The sequence below is a fragment of the Podarcis melisellensis genome, assembly GCF_964234715.1.
Source record: "Podarcis melisellensis genome assembly, chromosome: 4".
In the NCBI taxonomy this organism is placed as follows: Eukaryota; Metazoa; Chordata; class Lepidosauria; order Squamata; family Lacertidae; genus Podarcis; species Podarcis melisellensis.
Genome location: NC_138531.1, coordinates 29,322,758 through 29,343,585, shown reverse-complemented (window position 1 = coordinate 29,343,585; position 20,828 = coordinate 29,322,758). Strand labels below are relative to the sequence as shown.

At 49.4% G+C, this 20,828-nt stretch overlaps 1 protein-coding gene and 1 long non-coding RNA gene across 2 annotated transcripts; one reads left to right on the top strand and one right to left on the bottom strand.

Annotated features, from left to right (window-relative positions):
* Nucleotides 1-7,190: 7,190 nt before the first annotated feature.
* POU3F3 (POU class 3 homeobox 3) lies at nucleotides 7,191-8,767 on the top strand. Its single transcript, XM_081907443.1, has one exon. It carries the CDS (start codon nucleotides 7,290-7,292, stop codon nucleotides 8,655-8,657), a length of 1,368 nt encoding a protein of 455 aa, XP_081763569.1. The 5' UTR covers nucleotides 7,191-7,289; the 3' UTR covers nucleotides 8,658-8,767.
* An 8,590-nt stretch (nucleotides 8,768-17,357) lies between these two features.
* Nucleotides 17,358-19,881, bottom strand: LOC309368128. Its single transcript, XR_014167565.1, has 3 exons — nucleotides 19,617-19,881; nucleotides 18,809-18,971; nucleotides 17,358-17,750 (listed from the first exon to the last, which is right to left on the bottom strand). It is a non-coding gene; the product is annotated as an uncharacterized lncRNA (long non-coding RNA).
* Nucleotides 19,882-20,828: the final 947 nt, after the last annotated feature.

Sequence of the window (20,828 nt, the reverse complement as noted above, 5' to 3'; positions counted from 1 at the left end):
AGTTAACAGGAACAAAAGTCACGGAGAGACGGCGAGGGTCTCAGCAGCCCTTGCCCAAGAGCCGCTTTCTCCAACCACCTGCCCTCGCTCAAGCCACTGGAAGTGGGAGGGGAACGGGCAGAAGGAACCAGGAACCGGACAGCACGTTGACCTTCCAAGCTCCGAGTTTTTATGGGGGAGTATCTGAACCCCAATGAGATGGTGCAAACCGTGTGCTCTGGATCGGGGCAGCCTGCGAGACCCTTCTGTGGGTTTTGCATCTACTGCTCATCTTAGCAGTGCTGCTTTCCTCTCTATCCTCAGGGACAAGGGAGGAGCCTAGGAAAACTCTGGGCGCCTGATTCATTTGGGAGAATACTTCTCCAGGTACAGAATAGCAAATAAACGTTACAATGTGTTGGGAAAAGCCCCTTCGATGCCTTTCCCAGCTCTCCAGGGGGCCTTAAACTTCCTGGGTTTGGTAGAACCCTGCAGCACACCTCTTTCCACCAAACATGCCCGCTTCCTCTTCATTCTTTTACCTCTTAATGTTAAACTGGTTCCTTTTATTTAGGTGAAACTGAGATCTCGGTTAGCAGCGTGCTCCAAATCACCACCTTATAGCCAGTGACTGATGACTCTCTGAGAAGTTTCCCACAAGTTTCCCATTACTGCTCGGTTCCTGGGTTTCCCGTTGCTGGGGGTTATGACAGCTCTATATAAATTCTAGGTTTGGGTTATTTTATTTTATTTTTTAAAAAAATAACAACAACAAAAACCCTGCATATTACTCTCTTTTTTTCCAGCCTCCTTTCCCCTTCTTGCGGTCAGAGGAAGAGGGCAGGAAGACGAACGCCCTTGGTGCTTGAGATTACGCACAGACACGGACGTAGAAATATATATACACACACATATATATCAGAAGCTGGGGTACGCGGAACCTACCCTTTCCGCTGCTTCTAACAACTTTTTGCTAGACCTCAACAGCCGCTCAGCAAAAGTGTCTTCGACTTTCCCCCGCTCGAGAGCCGCGTCAGTGCGCCCCCTGCCGACCGGATTCGGCCCTGTCTCTCTCAGCTCGAGCACTTCGAAAGTTCTATTTTGTTCAGCAAACCGTATCTTATAAAATTAACGACAACCAATAAAATTAGCGTATATGTTACGACTGTAAAAGTCCAAAACAAAATAAAGTTAGTTTTAGTTGAAGCTGGGGGGGGGGGGGAGGAAGGTGGAGGGGGGAGGGAAAGCTCCGCTTTTTGGCTTCTCTTCTCCTTGGCTGGACCGAGGCCCTTTTATCTAAAGCCCAGTGCACAAACATATAGCTTAATGTGACTAGTGTTCTTCCTTTATTTCTTTCTCTATGGCAACCAATATGTTCCGCTCAGAAATGTTCCCCCATCAAGGAAACAAATGATCTTGAGCGAGCAGCTTTACGCGGCATCTGTTCCAATGGAGCACACAGAGTTAACCCCAGTCAAAAGGGAAGCTGAGCGCGTCAACAAGAAGGGGGAAATGAGCGGTGCTTCTCCACCCCCATCTGAAACCGACACCTCCCCACTTCGACGAGAGCCCTCTCGCCCATTTGCTATCGGCAGTTGCGCTATTATTATTATTATTAATAATAGCAATAACAGTTGTAATAAGAATCAGAAAAATCCGAGTCAGGGCTTGCGTTGCGAAGGGGGCTATCTGGAGATAACAAGGCTTGGGGGGGGAAAGAAACAAGATTTAAGAAGAGGGCAATACATGAATTCCCGTGGAAAAGAAAAGAAACAAAAAATGGGGAAAGGCGGCCCCGAACTGGATTTATAGAAAAGCGAGTGAAGTTCTCTAGGACACCCAAAGCCAGCCATCTCCAACACCAACAACAAAAACAGCACTGTTTAAAAATAAAATATGTGGCACAAGAAAAAGAGTTTTTTCTAGGTAGTTAGATGGAATCCAGCCTAGGGAAGAAAGGCTAAAAAGGGCCTGGGTTGTGGGGTGTTGTTTTTTTTCAGGGAGGCCGGGCGGGGGGGGGTGTCGCCTGTATCAGGGGCAAAGAGACAATGTGAATCCTGCTTCCTTCTAATACTCCGGCCCCAGCCTCCTTAGAGAATAAAATGAAGGGATGTCCTGGTTAGTTTTGATTGATTATACTCTTTCTGATGGACTTTCACTACAGAGCTGTAGATGTTGTGCTTAACCGCCTGTTCCCTAGTTACAACATTAACCCTCTCGGCGCATCACCGGCCGCTGGCCTTCTCCTCCTCCTCCTCCTCTTCCTCCAACCCCAGTTTTATTTTCCTCTGGGTCACAGCAGGTGCCTATAAGGGGGTCTCTCTCTGCCTTGCCTGGACCCCTTGGGCGCAGAAGGAGAGAGAGGGGGGACAATAACAACATCACAAACAACAACAACCACGCTCCAAGTCAACTTCCAATCTCTTTCCCCCCAGAAGAGTTACACACCAGTGCCACACCCCCCCCCAAAAAGTACAGCAGTAGCTACCGGCGAGGGGTGGCTTCAGTTCGCTAGAATGACTCCAGGTTAATGTTCCACTAAGGTGTCTGAGAGGAGAGTATCTGTCTTTGAAACAAAAACAAATTGAGGCGAGGAGGGAGTTTTGTTCCATCCAGGGAGTTTTCAGAGGTTCCCAGTCTTGCACCAAACACAAGAGCACCCAGGCGCGCTTTCAGAAGACATTTATGGAAAAGGAACGGAGGGAGAGGGAGAGAGAGAGTTAAAACAAGTGAAAAAGAGGGAGGAAAAGAGAAACGCAAACTTACCGAAAGGAGCCCCGAGACTTGGAGGATTTGTATTTTAAGTGCTTGGGGGTGTTTTTCGGCTATGAGATTAGTAGACGAGGAGAAAATTCGTCTTCTCAACTGCAGCGAAAAGATCCCGGGTAAGATTCTCCTTCGCACTGATTCCACTAAGCCCAGCTCTCCACTAGTCTATTATTTTCACCAAAATATATGAAAATTTATGCAAATGAAAATCAGCACTAACTGTTCTCCCCTTGTTATACTTTGGATTTCCACCCAACCCCCCCCCCCTCAGACAAAGCAATCACACTCTACAAGGAAAGGGGAGTGGGGGTGGGGAATGAATTGTTGAGGGATGAAGAAGATTAACTTTGAATTTTAAATAAATAAATAACACCCCCCCCCAAAAAAAATCCCCTCTAAACTCAACCAGGAAGATAGTTTGCTTAATGGGTAAACAATATTTTGGGGGGGAATTCCCCCCTAAACATTATTATTATTATTATTATTATTATTATTATTATTATTATTATTATTGTCGTTGTTGTTATTATTACTATTATTGAAGTGGGTCTGCAGAGGCGCTATCACGTTTCATCGGGCCACCTGAGACGGCTTTTGAAAGCGTGTACTGTGAAATTCATAGCAGTAATTTAGACAAAATCCTCACTGTATATTAATGAAAGACGGCCCCATGGCACCATTCCTATCCTCCCCATTCAGTGTAAACAAAACCACGAGACTCACTCGGTTTTTTGAGCCTGATCCAAGCAAAATCGGCTGGAAAAGAAAACATGGGGTTCTGGCACGGACTATTCAAACCGACTGCACCTGGAGATCTCCGATTTATTCAATGAAATCTGTGTTAGATCCCTTCATCTGTATGTGTATATCTAAAAGGCGGAAAAGTCTGGGAGACACAGGGGAACACAAAGGAGAAGAATTCTGGATGTTTAGGCTTTCAGTTACCAGAGCTCTTCAGATCTGTATACTTCACCTTAATGGTTTTTCTAAACCTACCTAAGATGGTATCTTTTACTGTACAAGCAGGAGCTGGACCGAGTCCTAAATAAATGCTAGCAGCCTCCAGCTAATCTGCCCATCACGCCAGCTCCGCATACCTTCCTCGCTAGCGGGGATATGTATGCAGTTCGTGCTGTACACTGAAATTCACCTAAGCTGGGTTCTTCTGTGGTGAAATTATGAACAGGAGGGAGGGGCGGGGGGCGTTGTGTTGCACATCTTAATGTAAACACGCCGGTGCATATTTTCACGGGGGAGAGAGAGAGAGAGAGACCCACGCGCGCACAGCTTATACACTCACAAATGTGGAAGGGGATCCACGCTCTGAGTGCCTGGCCACAGGCTGTATGTGTGTGTGTGTGTGTGTGTGTGTGTGTAAGCACAACAGCGCACAAACACGCAACCGTCATTAGCCAAGATGCGTTCCTTGAATGTCCGAATGGTGTTATTTCACTGGAATTCCCCGAGGAGTGTTTAATTTGCCCTTGTTTGGGTTGCCACTTTCTCTTTTTTCCTTGGTTCACTGAGGTTGCCTCTGTGCAGCGTTTCCGCTTGGTCGCATCGTTCTCTCTCTCTCTCTCTCTCTCTCTCTCTCTCTCTCTCTCTCTCTCTCTCTCTCCCTCCCTCCCTCCCTCCCTCCCTCCCTTTCTCGCTCTCTCTTCCGCCCACCTTAACTCTTTCGGCTGGACTAGCAATAATAAAATGTTTCATAGAGTCAAGTCTATATCCTACAAAATGCTGCCGGCGTCGGTGTTATTTTTATACACACACACACACACATATCATGATTGCATTTATACAGTGATAGGGAATAGAGCCATTTGGAAAGGCATTGCGTTGTTTGAAATGAACCACCCCCCCAAAAAAAAATATTAAAAAATAAGAACCGTGGGATTAACGTAATTTAAAAGAGACAAATGGTTAAAAGGAGCTTTCTGGGTATTCTTGAAAGGTAAGGCATCCTTTTGCTTGGAGAGGCCTCGGAGCGCTGCGTGCATCCATACTCCCTCAGCTGGGGGATGGAGAGAGAGAGAGATGAGGGGCATTGTACTTCCCATAAGATGCGGAATAACCGAGGCTGTAAAACAAAGAAGTGTGGGGCCGGTTGCCTGCAACGAGGAGGAGGAGAGCCGGCCGCCTGAGCCTCTCTGTCCGGCGCAGGCTTTTCAGTGGGAACTGCCATGGCTTAAGGAGGGCTGCTGGCGATTGCAGCTTTGTGCCTCTGGGAAGCGGGGGGGGGGGGGGACAGATGCAGAAACAGGCACATGAAACAGGGGAGAAAGGGGAGGGAGGGAAAACTTTGGAAGATACCAGGGAGAGCGCTCCGGGTTTGTTGTTTCTTTCTTCCTTTCTTCAGATTGGGGGCTTTGTGAATGCAGGCAGCCCCCGTGTGCCACGGCTGGTTGCAGATAATACGGCTTAAGCGCGCCCATAAGAGGAATCATATGCATGCAAGTAAAAATAAGCACAGTGTTAGATAGTGGGTTTTCCTCTCTTCCGCCCCCCCCAAACACACACACACACACACACTCCTTTCTTCCCTTCCCCCCTCTTTCTCTCATCCCTCCCCCCTCCTTTCTCCCGCCTCCCTCTTCTCAGCTCAATGCCGGGAGAACTCAGATTTATTCACTGGGCTCTAAGAGTTAAGATGTTGTGAGTAGGAAGGAGAGAGAGAGAGAGAGAGAGAGAGAGAGAGAGAGAGAGAGAGAGAGAGAGAGAGAGAGAGAGAGAGAGAGAGAGAGAGAGAGAGAGAGAGAGAGACCAAAGGAGGGGTGGTGATGGAGAGAAGAGAAGGGGGGCAGGGCAGTTTTCCAAGCCTCCACGACACTTTGCCTAAATTAAAAAGCAACCAATCGGAACGGCCGGAAGGGGGGCCTCGCGTCCTGAGCCAGTCATCGCGGGCCTGCCAATCACTCAGCGGGTAGCCAATCAGCGGGGGCCCTCGCGCTCGACTTCCTTGTATTTGGGAAAGTGTGGTGGTGCGCGCGCTCTCGGCGGAGGGTAAACATTCGACAGTCCCCGCTCTGTGAGGGAGGGACAGAGAGAGAGCTGTCAGAGGGAGAGAAAGAGAAGGAGAGGAGGAGGAGGAAGGGGGGAGGAGGAGGAGGAGGAGGAAGGGGGGAGAAAGAGGAGGAGGAGGCGGCGGCGGCAGCAGCAGCGAGGGAAGAGCAGAGCAGAGCAGAGCGGCTTGTACTCCAGCACCAGCAGAAGAGCACGCTTCACGAGCCTGGCAGCCAACTTCCCCCGCGGAGTTCGCGGCTCAAGGATACCATCTCTGCGCGCCCACCCTCACGCGGCTCCCCTGCGCCCAGGCGCTTCCTCCTCCTCCCGGAGACGACCGCTGGATCTTCGTCACCCTCGTCATCCCTTTCGAATTACAGAGAACTCTGCGATTTTAAACTTTTCTTGGCGAGAGGAGAGAGAGGGAAGGGTGACCAAAGAGATATTGTCGAACTTGCTTTCTTTTATCATGTGAGGAGGAGGAGGACGACGACGACGACGACTGGGGCGACAACCCACACCCACCAAGCCATCCCTTCCCCAAAGAGGAAAAGCGGGGGGGGGGGGGAGAGAAGGGGAAAGGAAGCGACATGTCTTCTCCAGATTCCCGCAAGAAGGTGGCCCGAGCAGGACTCTTGTTTCCAAGGGACCCGGGCGCATCGGCCGGGCGTCAACTCTGAGGCGATGCGTCGCCCGCAGCTCCGTCGCCTCGTCCGCCGCCGCCTTCGCCAGCATCGCCAGAAGTTTTCTTAGGACATAAACAAAACTTGCGCGCGCGAGAGAGAGAGAGAGGAGAGAGAGGGGGGACGAAAGCCAGAGGAAGAAAGAAAGAAACAGAAGCGCCGCGAAAGAGAGAGACCGAGAGACAGTGTGTGCGAGGGGACGTGCGTGAGGGGCGAAAGAAAGGAGCCCACACGCACTCATTCACCCCATACAAAGCCTTACAGGAGGGGGAGAAGGGGGAGAAGAGAAACTTTCTCTGTGAGGGGAAAGAAAACAGCAGCGGCAGCAGCAACAACAACAACCCAGAAACTGTGAGGGGAGAAAATATGCTCCTGAGGGAGTGAAGGAGGGGAGCCAAAAGGGGAGTTGTTGTTGCCGACCTCGCTCCCTCCCTCCCCTCGGCGGTTCCCGCTCTTTTTTTTTTCCTCCTTTCCTCCCTCTTTCTACCAATATCTAGGGAGAGGGATTCAGTAATGTCTTTCTCGCCGCTGAGGCAACCCCGAACAGGTGAATCGCAATAAGGGGCCGGCGAAGGAGGAGAAGCGGCCGCGCGTGTGTGTCTGTCTGCGTGTGGCGAGTGTTTCCCCTCAGAGGAGCCGCGAGCCCAGGAGGAGCGGCGGCGGCGGCGCGCGCACCCGCGCGCACGGAGCCCGCCTCGGGGCCGGCCGGCCGGCGGGCCGGGCAGGCTGAGGAGAGCTGAGGAAACAGCCGAGCCGGGCGGGATTCTGGTGGCGCGCTACTGGGCTGCGGCGGCGGCGGCAGCAGCGGCGGCGGCTTGTGGCGAGCGCAGTGGAGGGGTCGACAGGAAAGCGTCGGCGATGGCTACGGCGGCGTCTAACCCTTACCTGGCCACCAACAGCATCCTGTCGGCGGGCTCCATCGTGCACTCGGACGGCGGCGGCGGCATGCAGCCGGGCAGCGTGGCCGTCACGTCGGTGTCGGGCGGCGGCTACCGCGGCGACCCTTCGTCCGTCAAGATGGTCCAGAGCGACTTCATGCAGGGCGCCATGGCGGCCAGCAACGGCGGCCATATGCTGAGCCACGCGCACCAGTGGGTCACCGCGCTGCCCCACGCCGCCGCCGCCGCCGCAGCTGCCGCCGCCGCCGCCGTGGAAGCCGGCTCTCCCTGGGCCAGCAGCCCGGTCGGCATGACGGGGAGCCCGCAGCAGCAGCAACAGCAGCAGCAGCAGCAGCAACAGCAGCAGCAGCAGCAGCCCGACGTGAAGGGAGGCGGCGGCGGAGGCGGCGGGCGGGACGACCTGCACTCGGGCGCGGCGCTGCACCACCGGCCGCCGCACCTGGGCCCGCCGCACCAGGGCCACTGGGGCGCCGGCGCCGGCGCGCACCTGCCCTCCATGGCCAGCCAGCAGCAGCAGCAGCCTCTGCTGTACTCGCAGCCCGGCGGCTTCACGGTCAACGGCATGCTGAGCCCTCCGCCGGGCAGCCAGAGCCTGGTGCACCCGGGCTTGGTGCGGGGAGACACGCCCGAGCTGGGAGAGCACCCCGGCCATCACCACCACCACCATCACCACCCGCACCCGCACCCGCACCACGGGGGAGGCGGCGGCGGCGGAGGCGGAGGCGGGGGCGGCGGCCTGAACAGCCACGACCCGCACTCGGACGAGGACACGCCGACCTCGGACGACCTGGAGCAGTTCGCCAAGCAGTTCAAGCAGCGTCGGATCAAGCTGGGCTTCACGCAGGCCGACGTGGGCTTGGCGCTGGGCACCCTGTACGGCAACGTCTTCTCGCAGACCACCATCTGCCGCTTCGAGGCTCTGCAGCTGAGCTTCAAGAACATGTGCAAGCTGAAACCTTTGTTGAACAAGTGGCTGGAGGAAGCCGACTCGTCGACGGGCAGCCCCACCAGCATCGACAAGATCGCGGCTCAGGGCCGCAAGAGGAAGAAGCGGACCTCCATCGAGGTGAGTGTCAAGGGGGCCTTGGAGAGCCACTTCTTGAAATGCCCCAAGCCCTCGGCGCAGGAGATTACGAACCTAGCGGACAGCCTGCAGCTGGAGAAGGAGGTGGTCAGGGTTTGGTTTTGCAACCGCAGGCAGAAAGAGAAGCGCATGACCCCCCCGGGGATCCAGCAGCAGACGCCCGACGACGTCTACTCGCAGGTCGGCAACGTGAACTCCGATACGCCGCCGCCCCACCACGGACTCCAGGCGAGCGTGCAGTGAGGGGGGTGGGGGGTGGTGGGGAGGTGGAGGGGGAACGGACAACAAAACAAAACAAAAAAAGACAGTCGCCATCATCACCATCAACGACAGCAACGCCACAAATTTTAAATTTAAAAAAAAGTGAGAAAGGGATTCTTAGGGAGAAGACAGAGGGGCAGGCAGGCAGGCAGGCAGAGGGAGAGGTGAGCAAGGCGGTGGGGGGGGGGAGAGAGAAGGGGTGGGGGAGGGGAGGGGGAGAAGGAAGGCGAAGACGCACACAAGGACACCGGCACGCACCTACAGCCCAGACCCAGGCTCCCTGGCTTGCTTTATTTTAAACACACATATCTGGAACACTTAGCCTTCTTCATTGCAGAGAGATAGTTGGAGATCCTTCCTTGCTACGGCGAGAAAGGGAGCGTTGTGGAGACCCAAACGCGCGCACACACACACACACACACAAACAAACAAACAAACAAACACACACACAACCCCCCCAACCCCGGATGTTGTTCCTTTCTGTAGCGACTCCACAACACCAGATCTAAATTATGCCCGGTTGTTATCGTGGTGGCAGCGATCGTACAGCACCCAGCTTCTTCTGCGCTCCCATCTCTCTCTCTCTCTCTCTCTCTCTCTCTCTCTCTCTCTCTCTCTCTCTCTCTCTCTCTCTCTCTCTCTTCTCCTCCTTCCCCGAGCCTCACCCCCCGCACCCACCACGAGCCCATTTAAAAGGACTTTCATGCGAGGTTCACCGAAACTTTTCTCTCTATTTCACCCCCCCCGCCACACACACACTTTTTAAATAAAATACGTAAAATGGAAATGTCAAAAGAGGGTAGGCCTCAAGCAGGAGAAAAACAACGCTAGGATATGTTCTTTGAGTTCCAGAGCTATTGGGAGGGGGTGGTCGTTTGTTTGTTTGTTTGTTTGTTTGTTTGTTTGCCCAAACTACGTTAATTTGGTTCAGGGAAGGAGTCTACTTTCGAAGGAGAAGCATTATTTTGAAAACAATAACGAAAGAGAAAAACCGGTAGCTTTTTTGCTAGGTTTAGGGAAAGGAGGGGGGGAGGAATAACGCACGCAGCACTAAATGAAAAGCCAAGCAGACTGGATAGAAGAAGGGGGGAATAAACAAATTTATATATTATAATCTAGAGAAAGAGAGCGAGCGAGAGAAAGATGGGAGGAGGGGGAATAAAGAAAGAAAGAACCGCCCGCAAATAGAAGGATGACCCTGAAAAGAAAGAGGTTGGAGGGAGGGGCTCCTACCCGGAGGGGGGGGAGAGAAGCAAAGCGAGGTTGTTGGTCCTTAAAACTTGGAGCTCCGTAGAAGGATTTTGCATGAATTAAGGGAAACAGCGACATAAAGGGAATAATTCAGGGCTGTTCCTGATGGCTGCCAATCATCCTGGAAGATTAATTTTAAAAAGTTCACTGCTAATATTTTTTTTATTAATATTTTTTATTTCTGGACTAATTCAGATAAAGGGATTTAAAAGGAACTGGGCATCTGCAGCTGCACTTATCTGAACTTCTCTCTCCTAAATCCGTTGCCAACTTGATTAAGCGGGTGCTGTGGAAGTGATTATATAACACTGCCATTTCCTCGCAGTGTTTTTGGTAGGTTTTAATAAACAGACTTTTCAACAAACAAACAAAAAGAAAAAAAGAGAAAAAAGACAGCAATAGAGAAATGTTTAGATCCGTTGTTGATCTAAAAAAAAATTTGCTTTATATTTTCATTAAATGACTTCTTTTAATATTTTATTCAGAATACCTATGAACTGCTGCAAAACGGTAATTTATTTTTTCCCCAGATCTTGTATTACGTGTTTTTTTCAGACGAGCACAAATTTAAAAAAATGAAATGAAAAAAAAAATACGGACAGCTATTAGGTAATAAGGGTATCTTTTGATGTGATAATTTGATTGTAATTTAATTTGAGTAGTGATTCCGTAAGAGCTGATTGAGAAAATAAATTTGTTAGAATGAAATAGTCTTTGTCTGATGCATACGAAATTGTGTCGAGTTAAGTTTTCTTAAGAAATACTGAAAACCTTCCAAACGAGAGACTCAACGATAGAACCAACCTGCGTTCTGTATAGTCTGTTTGTGGTGTGTGTTTTTAACAGGGAACGGAGGAGAAACCCCCCCCCCTCCATTTACTATTGGCCAGGCTAGCTTTTTTAGAAGTAGGTCAACTCCTTATAAATGCATATATAGTTCCACGGTATTTTTAGATCAATGTATTGAGAGTGTGTAATGGGATTATAAACCAAGACTTTAGAACAGAAGGCCATTGTCTGACTCCTCATTTAAGTTGCAACCCTAGCTCAGTAGATATCTCCTATCAGGTGATATAAGCGATCATCTGCAACAGTTTAACTCCCCCGTCCCTTTTCCAAAATATAATGCATAGGATGCTTTTTTTAAAAAAAAGACTGTATGTTATTTGGAAACATTTTATATGTGTAACTTTTTATTTAATATAAACGCTATAATTTAAGAAAAGGTACTTCTAAATGTGTGTGTTGCTGTGCGTACAGAAAAAGAAGGAAGTACTCACGAGTTTTAGCCAGGGTTCTGGTAGTTTGCCATTGTTGTGTTGTTGCTTTAGGGATGCGTGCAGGATGTGGAATGGGCGCAGGTGTTAAGTGCTTGCCCTTAACTCTATACAGCAGCCATACCAGTTATAATAAACGTGAGCGTTGGCGAAGCTAAGGATATCAGTAGCTGCACTACTGAGAACTAGGTTACCATAACTGTTTGTTATTGTTATAGCCATTGACGTATACATAGCAGAGGAGTCAGGAGAGGTTTGAAAAGTTCAAACCCACCTTTGGAAATCTGCATTTGAGTTGTGGTACCCAGATAAGAGAGCTAGTCCCACGGCGCGCACTGTGTAGAAACAGAAAAATATGGAGTGGGAGGTGGAAGCTGCTGAAGAAGAACATAAGGTTTCAATCGAGCGTTAGTTCCTTTCCTTTCACTTGATGTGTGGTATAATAGTTTAGAACCAGGAAATAATATTAACTCCTTTTCAATAAGTCTCAATTTTAGGTCAAGTCAAAGCCAGCTAAACAGCCGAGTCCTAAAATGCATTGTTTTTAATCCAAATTAAACCACAAGCATAGGCAACAAAGAGGGGGCGGGAGACAGGAGTGTGGGACGCTAGTGCAGAATTTTACCTCTTTTAGGTGGTCCAGAGGAAGGGGGCACCGAAAATGGGGGGGGGAGAGAAAGAGAGAGAACTAGGGTCCAACAATTTCATTGCTCGCGAGGGAAATAAGAAAAAACAGGCTTTTCAGTAGGGAGGCCACGAAGTTGCTTATACTTGTTGGGAAATATCAGCATAGGAGATAGAATCCTATTTTTCACACTAGAGGATTGAGTGGCGTGGGGTGTTGTTGTTGTTTTAAAAAAATCAGGACAGAGATCTGTTTACATGTCTTAGTTGTTGTTGTTTGGTTAATGGGTTGGGATGAGAACAAAGGGGTTAAGAGTGAGCCTCAAGCTCTTTTCTGTTAGAAAGGTAATATTTGCAACTGCTTTGTAAGGTCAGTCGCTTTTTCGGAAGCAGGTATTTTTTGCAAAATATGCCCATCTCTGCATCCTTATAAGGCAGAAAGGTGAATCTACCAAGGTGATTTGCTATTCTTCTCTCCTCCCGCCCCCCACGTCTTCAAATTGAACCCTCTGAATGTGTATAGGAGCTTCAGGGTTACAAGGCCACGGGACGCATAAACGAGAGGCTTTAGTGAAGGGTTATATAATATGTAAATAATGAAAATAACGTTCTATATTACCAAATCTCTAAATTACCCTAAGCACTGTATTCACGTGTAAATCCAGTATTCTGTGGTTGGTGGGTCCCTTTAAGCTTTCCCCCACATTCCTCCTCTCTGAAAAGGAGAGAGGAGTAAAGAAAAAAAAATATTTTGAAAAGTTGTATTTAACCAGTCCGCGTGATTCTGAAATATAATAATTTACGTTCCCTTTTCTGAAGCCTTTTCCTACCTCTTCTCCCCCTCCCCCAATTTCTCGAGTTGCCTAGTTGACTTCTAATCACAACCGCGTTCAAATCCCTAGGCAATAAATAATTTCCAAGTGTATTTAAACTAGTCATTCCACTGTTGTTGACCGCATTTTTTTAAAAAAAATATTAAGCAACAAGCTCCACCACGCATTTTAAATCACAGCGGCTTGCCTTTAAAGAAAGAAAAAGGAAAATAGTTTCCATGTAGCGTTTTCATATTGCTATGGTCTGAACTTGTTTTGTATGAACATTTTTCAACTGAACCTTTAAAGAACAATCGGCTCTAATAAGAAATGCAGTATATATTATTGATAGTTCTATCAATAAGTGTCATATTTTCCTTAAGTTTAACACTGATATTTGTTTTTTTTAAGAGTATATATTTGTAAAATATTTATCCTGTCAAAAGCAACAATATATTGTTGTATTTATTGGTTTATTTTTGTAATAAATGATCAGCACCTTCAAGCTAAAGACAAAAGGACATTTTTATATCTTCATAGAGATTGTGAGCGTGTGTGTGTGTGTGTGTAGCGCGCACACTCTCACACACGCGCACCTTTTAAGACGCAGACATATTTGCATATAAATAGAAGAAAAATAAATCTGCGAGTGGCAGCTTTTAGCGATAAAGCGGGGAGCTCCTTGGACGCTAGCAGTTGAGTTTGCATGGAGTTCCAGGGTGATTAATCAAACTCTAAAATGGATGCAACAAGTCTTGGCCTTGGCTGCAGGCTTGGAATGAATTATTTAGGATATGGACCAAATTTCACAAGTCCCAGCCTCTGGCTGTTTCAAGGAAATTGGTCTAGGGTGGCAAGATGGGAAGGCGAAAAGGAACCAAAGTGCGGCGGGTGGGTGGAGGGAGGGCGGCTGGGGAAAGCTAGACAAATATTTGCCCTTTACTGTTTAGGGGGGGTGCTTAAAACTGGGTGCAAGTTTCAAGTTAGCGCAAGGGAAGATCTCCTTGGTGGTGTTGATGTCTCAGCTGCAGGAAGATGTGGTGTTGACTGACAGGCAGTCTTCAGCTAGCCAGTCAGCCGCTGACAACTTGACCCAGAGTGACACAAACTCCCTTTTTCCTAGCCTGCCAGATTAATGGATGTGAGGCTGGAGGGTGCGCGCGCGCGCGCCTGTTTCGGGCAGAAGTGGCGGGGTGGTGTTTTTTGGGGGGACGGGACGGACAGACGGCGACACGCAATCCATAGTTCTCTAAAATCCATGGACTCCTACCAGGGGTGGGTTGTTGGGCCACTTGAGCCTGTGGGGGGTGTGTGAAATGGGGGTCGTTAATGCTGCAGTTATATATGTATACACAATCACCTGGGAGTAAGCGCCATTGAAATAGGGTTTATTTCTAGCTGGACGTGAGAAGGATTGCTCTGTGAAGGTTTTCCTGGTTGCGTTCCATGGGCAGCGTTGCTCCTCCAGAGACGAAGCCCGGCTCTTTGGCCGGCTCCTTTTGCCTCTGCAAGCCAGTCCTGCCCCCCCCCCCTCTAACCCTTGGTCATTGCAGTGACGTCACGACTCCCCATTCTCCTTCCGTCCAGGGGCTTGAGAGACTCCCAGCGCAATCCTATGCAGGTCTGCGCAGGTAAGCGCCTAGAGGATGGCAGCCTAAAGGAAACCAGGGCGGAGGCTGCCGCCTCCTCTAGGGACGGGGAGAATGAAGGGAAGGAATAGCAATTGCCAGGGCAGATCTTTCATTAATAATGATGATGAAATCCTTACAAGGAAGCGAACGCCTTTGAACTTTGTGGATTCGCTTCCTGGTAAATACTGCATGCTTTCAGGTGTAAGCCGTTTCTTAAAACCCTACAGTTAAGGCGGAGCAGTGAGCTTCATTGAAAAGGAGAGCAGGTCTTCTTCCTGGGGTGTTAAAACCCAAACACTCATCGCTGTTTAACAAGGCGGCGTGGTTCACAGATGTCAGTCTAAGTCTGCTGCAACCCTACAAGAACTTACAAGCCAGCCTCACTGAACTCCTCTGATTTGCACTCCGGCGCTGGGTGGCGAGAGGTGGTTGGCTACTTTCCCGAGTGTTTAATGCTCTTTTGTAGTCACAGCATGGAAGGTTAAAGAGGGTGTAAAAGGTCAAATATTCTCGTTCCTTCAATGCCAGGTTATGGACGTCAGTGTCATTCTAAAGAGCTTTCCTGTTGGTGAATAGGCGCCATGGGTGGCGCTCACTCTGGATTGATGGATCCGGCGCAAAGATTGAACGGGTCTTCCTTCTTTCAGCCCAATATCCAAGGCGTCTTGTGTTTAGGCTACAGAATTGGGTTAGATCTCTTTTGCCGGGAGGACTGTGCAACCCTCCGGTTGTGTTTTAAGTATTTCAGTGGAAATGCCTGCGTGTGTGTGTGTGTGTGTGTGTGTGTGTGAGAGAGAGAGAGAGAGAGAGAGAGAGAGAGAGAGAGAGAGAGAGAGAGAGAGAGGAAATACCCTGCGCAGTTTGAGTAATGTGTGGCTAAGATCAGGTGGATGAATGGGCTTGCTTGGAAGTGCAATGGGCCTTGGCGCGCGCGTTAAGAAGCAGGGAGGGAGGGAGACAGAGAGAAGGGTGGGGAGGGGGTGTGGGGATCTCAAGGAAGGAGGAGAAGAGAGGAAGTGCTGAGGACCCAGCGGCCATCTGGACTCAGGATGGGGGGGGGGTGTGCGCGCGCGCTTTGGGTACTGGATTGTGAAGAAAGCTCTCCCCGCTGTCCCCCGAGGTGGCGAGCAATGAGCTCATTCTGCATGGGGTCTAGGGGGGTGTGTGTGTGTGTGTAGTGGGGGGGGGGCACGGTGCATTATTTCCCCCTCCCTGCTTCTGCCTGGCTGGCTTGCTGGCCAGAAGTAGCAGCTGCTGCCCTCTCCCACAAGTTGTTCTGCTCGTGGCGACCATTCAGCCAAACGCAGGATCCTTTTCTCAGAGATTTAAATTTCGCGGATGAATTACCATAAACGGGTTGCTTAGCAACTAAATTGAAGCCGGGCTAAGAACATGCAAGCCTCTCCTATTCCTCCCCACCCCCACCCCCTTTTTTTGTATTCTCATTAATAAAAGAGCCACTCTCTGACACAGCAACCTGACTTTGGATCACTGCAACTTCTGTAAAAGCCACCGGTGAATACAAGCCGGCTGCACCATTTAATTACAGATCAGAATGGCTTGAAATGGGATGTTTTTGTTAATGTATCTGCCTAAACAGGCTTTGAGTTGCGGGACGGGGGACTGCGTTTGTGTTTAAAAGGTTTTTTCCAGAGGAGTCATAATCTACTATGTGGAATGGGGATGGATACTAGGGTGGCAGTGACAGATGAAACTTTTCTCTTGGCTAATATCCAAACTTGTCTCCATCTCACCACCACTTCCACCCCGTTTCTCTCTCCCTAATATTAGAAATCGGTAGAATATTTGGATGCATAGGGATCCTGTAACAGTTGTGTAGGATTCACTGAAGAAAGCAAGAGTCTTTGCACACCTACAAAAGCTTGTGGGATGGACTGCAGCAGCCCCCAAATGCACCAAAGCTTTAAAGTGTGGTGGGATTTCCTCCCAACTCCGAGATTTTTATTTTTAGTTTTTTAGTTTTAAGCATCACTGACGACGCGTTCCTTTCAGTTATTCCTTGCAATGGTTCGGTTGTTTTTCATCGAATGCATAGTTGACAATCTGCCTTGCCATTTCTTTTTCCATTCCTATCAATGTGTACAACTTTGTTTTAAAAGCTTTGGGCTCATTTTCTCTGCCCTTTTTGAGAGAGAGAGAGACAACTGCTTTCAACTTTTACGCCAGCGAGGGGTGGGGTTGTAAACTTGAGTCCCTCCCTTGCAAAGAGCTCGACTTTCCCTCGCAGGTAATTAACCTACTTCTAGCTCAGTATTCTTTTATAACGGCTTTTCAACTCATCCGGATGGGTCCATACAGAGGGTAGGTCCTTGGGCTAACACAGGTTAAAAGAAAACCAGCAGTTGCCCATTTCCTTCTGGCACAGGCTGTCATAAAAACAGGAGGAAAATGGATGAGTTTTAGCAGGCATCCCCAAACTCGGCCCTCCAGCTGTCTTGGGACTACAACTCCCATCATCCCTAGCTAACAGGACCAGTGGTCAGGGATGATGGGAGTTGTAGTCCCTAAACAGCTGGAGGGCCGAGTTTGGGGGTGCCTGATTTTAGGAACGTTATCAGTAGTTCTACCGTACTGAGGAGAGATGTAGGTACGTTCGTCCCTTCCTCTCTCTACGCTGGAGGGACAGAAAATGAGCTTGGGGGCAGTGAAAAGGAAGGCCGCTGCTCTGGGAAATCCTTTTGCGTGTAGAAGATCCCAGATCCAATCCCTGGAGTCTCCAGTTAGGACTGGGAAAGACTCCCTGGCCTGACATATGTGGAGTCCCTTAGGAGAAAGCATGCGTTGGGAATGAAGGGCAGACTCTTTAAAACCAAGATAATTTTACCACCCTTTTGAGACTGTAGGACCAGAGAAGAATATACAGCAGAGTCACGGGCGTAGCCAGGATTTTTGTTGGGAGGGGCAGGCCTCTTGTGGGGGGGGGGGGCAGAACCTCAGTTAGCTATGCATTTTTCTTTATTTATATTTATTTAAGGGGGCAGCTGCCCCTCCTTGCACCCCCCCCCCGCTTAGCTACGCCCATGAGCAGAGTTACAATCCGGGATGCAGTTGGAGAGAACTCCGCCCGAGTTTTAACTGATTTTAATCTTAGAACAGATTGCTTGGGCGGAACGAGCCACAACTGAGTGGGGTGGGCGTGGGGGGGGGTCTAACTCCCAAGCGTTTAGAATGGATGTGTAAACCCATAATCCACTTCTCTCCGCCACCATCCCCACATCCCAGTGTTTGAGTCTGCAGTTAGATGTCCAGAGTTCTCAGAAACTTTGCATCAGCGCCAATCCTTCACACGCGCCTCAGTAAGCGCATGGTAGGATTGCGACCAGATTCTCCCCACCGCCGTGGTCCTAAATTGCACTAGTCCCCCTCTGGATGTGTATATAAAACAGCTGAGATCTGAAGCAAGTGTTGGAGGAAAAAAGCTGTTTCTGTTGCCGTAGACTTGGGCCTCAGTTCTGCACTCTGATAAAATAAAATAAAATAAAAATAAATAAAAAGTAGTGATCTTTAAGCTGCTAAATGACGAGCAGAGGTTACAGTCTTAGACCACAGTGGGATGTTTTTCTTAAGTGTGCTTGGAAAGTTTCGGCTGCCAAATGCACAGGTCTGGGTGGTGTGGGATGATTTATGCACAAAAAGGTTCCCTGCTCTGTGAAACGAGGTTCTGGAGTCTCAGGACGGCGCCCTTCGTGAGACCTGAGCGCGCTTCCTTACCTCGATTTCATTTCATCGCGTTTTTAATTTATTTTTAAAGAGTTCTTTCACTCCACCCTCTCATGCAGCAGCTTGAGAAAGGACTGCGCTTGGAAACCAGCTCCCTAGATGCAAGTCCGGTCAAGAAAGCACACAGTTTCTCTGTGGCATATTTATTTAATTTTTTTGCTCACCTTAAGTACTCGGCTCCTCTGCAAGCCCGGGGAACCCACGGCTGTTCCCTGTGTGGGATGCAAAAGGAAAGTCCAGCCAAAGTTCACCCGCAGAATTGCATGTCCCTTTAGGAAAAGGGCGCGCGGGGGGCGCGCGCGCAATGGGGAGAAGCATTATTTCCATAAACGATAAGTAAGGGATAAGGTAATGCTTAAATATATATACAGTATAGGAGAGAACTTAAGGATTTTTTGTTGGGGGGGGGGAATATTATTGTACCTCGTGTCTAGGGCTAACCTTTTCCAATTGAAATGGAATTATTTAAAGAGGGGAAGCAGAGAGAGGAGCGGGAGGGAACCGCAGAGCTGCTATATTTACGTCCCCCAAACCAACATTCAAACAACTTGAGGCTCTCGGGCTGACAGCACGTTTCTATGTACAGTAACCTTTTTGTTATTCGTTCTGGAAAGCCTGGCTGCCGGGGCTGCTGCTGCCAGCGGTTCCACAGACCTCCTTCCTCCAACCCAGCGGAGAACAGTTGAGTGTTTGCTCAGGAGCTCCGAGCTTCACGTCGAGCTAGAGAGAAGGCGGAGGCATGAAAAGAAAAAGAGAGGTGGAGGGGAGAGGGAAAAAAAGTGAGGGGGGGTCCTCACCTGGAAAGTTTCAGCTGCATCAAGCTGAGCGCTTCTCTCTAGGAGGCCGTTTGTGAAGAAAAGTTGGAGGCAGCGTTTAATCTCATTGTTTCAAGCCCCTCTTGAGTTGTGTGGATCAAAGCTTGCCAAGGGAGCTAGAGGCGCGGGGACGCCATAAACCCTCCTGTGCGGGCGATAGCTATGTGCATACAATATATAGTTCTCGCGCGCAAGGCTCCCTGACCTGCAGGGGAATTGCCACCGCCGGCGCATTTGCCACCACAACACCCAAGGCATTTCGGGGAGAGTTGAGCCGGAGATCTTCCCGGCGGACTGCCGAGGATTAGAATCCACGTCCTATCATTCCACATTGCCATTGTGGTTTATGGGCCCGGAGTCTAGAATCCACCCAGGCTGATTTCAAGAGGGTTAGTTTCCCAACAGTGTTTAGACTCGGATTCCAAGACAGTCCCACTGTTCAGCTTGTTAAGTTTTGTGGTTGTTGCTGCTGCTCTTGTCGTTGCAGCAAAGAGTTTTGTGGTACCTTAAAGCGGAGCACATTTTATTGTGGCCTAAGCTTCGGCAGATTAGATCCCACTTCATCAAATCGGGGTTTGTGTGTGTGTGTTTAGTAAACTCTACTTCGATGCATTTCCCTTTCTGTCTTGCGAGTATTCAGAACTCTTATGAAGGACATTAAATCAATAAACGAAAATTGGCCCCTAAACCCAGCGAGGAATGTCCCCACAAAATTAGAAAGAGGAGGGAGAGCCTCCTAGAATTCTTTCAAACAAGCAGGCCAGGGGACACGACTCTTCTGCACGTTTACCTGAGAGTAAGCCCCATTTTGATTCACGGCCTCTCACTTTACAGGCAGAGATCCTCCAGGTCACCCGCTCTAATGGGTAGCCGAACCCAACATGAAATGTGAAGCTTTCCAAGATATCTGCTGGGCCTCCTGCTGCCCCACCATCTCAGACTTCCCGCATCTTTGCCCGCTTGCTCCCAGCTACCCCTCCTTTGTGCTCCGTGGGTCACCACTTACCTATAGTGACGAATGCATGCTGATTTGGAGGGTGACTGGCGTGGGGAGGGAGAGACCCATATATGTACTTCGCATTTTCTTCAGTCTATAAATATCTATAACAGTCTAGAGTGACAGGCTCTCCTATGAAACGTACCATTTTTAATATTATTATTGTTATTATTATTATCAATTGGAGATATCGAAGAACTGGACTGGGGAGAGTTGAAATGTCCTGAGTAGCGGGAAGGGAGGAAGCAAATAAATTAATCAATAGCCCTGCCTCTCCCCCTTCTCCTCAGCACTGTTGCATTACAGTGGTACCTCGGGTTACGTACTTAATTCGTTCCGGAGGTCCGTTCTTAACCTGAAACTGTTCTTAACCACTTTAGCTAATGGGGCCTCCTGCTGCTGCCGCTCCGCCGGAACACAATTTCTGTTCTCATCCTGAAGCAAAGTTCTTAACCTGAAGCACTATTTCTGGGTTAGCGGAGTCTGTAACCTGAAGCGTATGTAACCCGAGGTACCACTGTATTGTGATAGAGTCTTTGCAATCGCCTGAACTCTCTTCTCGGTAAACAGGCGTTGAGCTTGGCTGCAAAGTAGACTGTTTTGATGGCTTGGGAGGCAGGTCATTGGAGCCAGGTTTATATTTTGCCACTTCATCCCTCTTTTTTTCTCTTAAAAAGAAAGAAAGAAAAGTATCATGCATGTTCCGGGGCGTAACGCCGGGTGTCTTCGGGACTCAGGGTGAATGGTTCTGAGCTTCAGGTTGGAGACGAGGGATGCCGAGAGAGGTCAGTGCTGACCTTCAAGTGTGGGACCTGGTGGGTGTGTCCGTGCCCCTTAAGCCTAACCCCGGGGAGCGCGACCTCTGGAAACAATCTCTGCCACTTTTCTTGCCTAGCTTTGAACCGTGACTGACCTGTGTTTCCTTACGGGGATGTGCCCTTAAGAGAGGAGCAGCAGCAGCCCAGTCGAAACCCCAGCACAATCCCTCCCAATTTTGCTAGCTTC

Excerpts from the sequence above, each read along its gene's own strand:
- POU3F3 (XM_081907443.1), top strand. The coding sequence starts at position 7,290 with ATGGCTACGGCGGCGTCTAACCCTTACCTGGCCACCAACAGCATCCTG.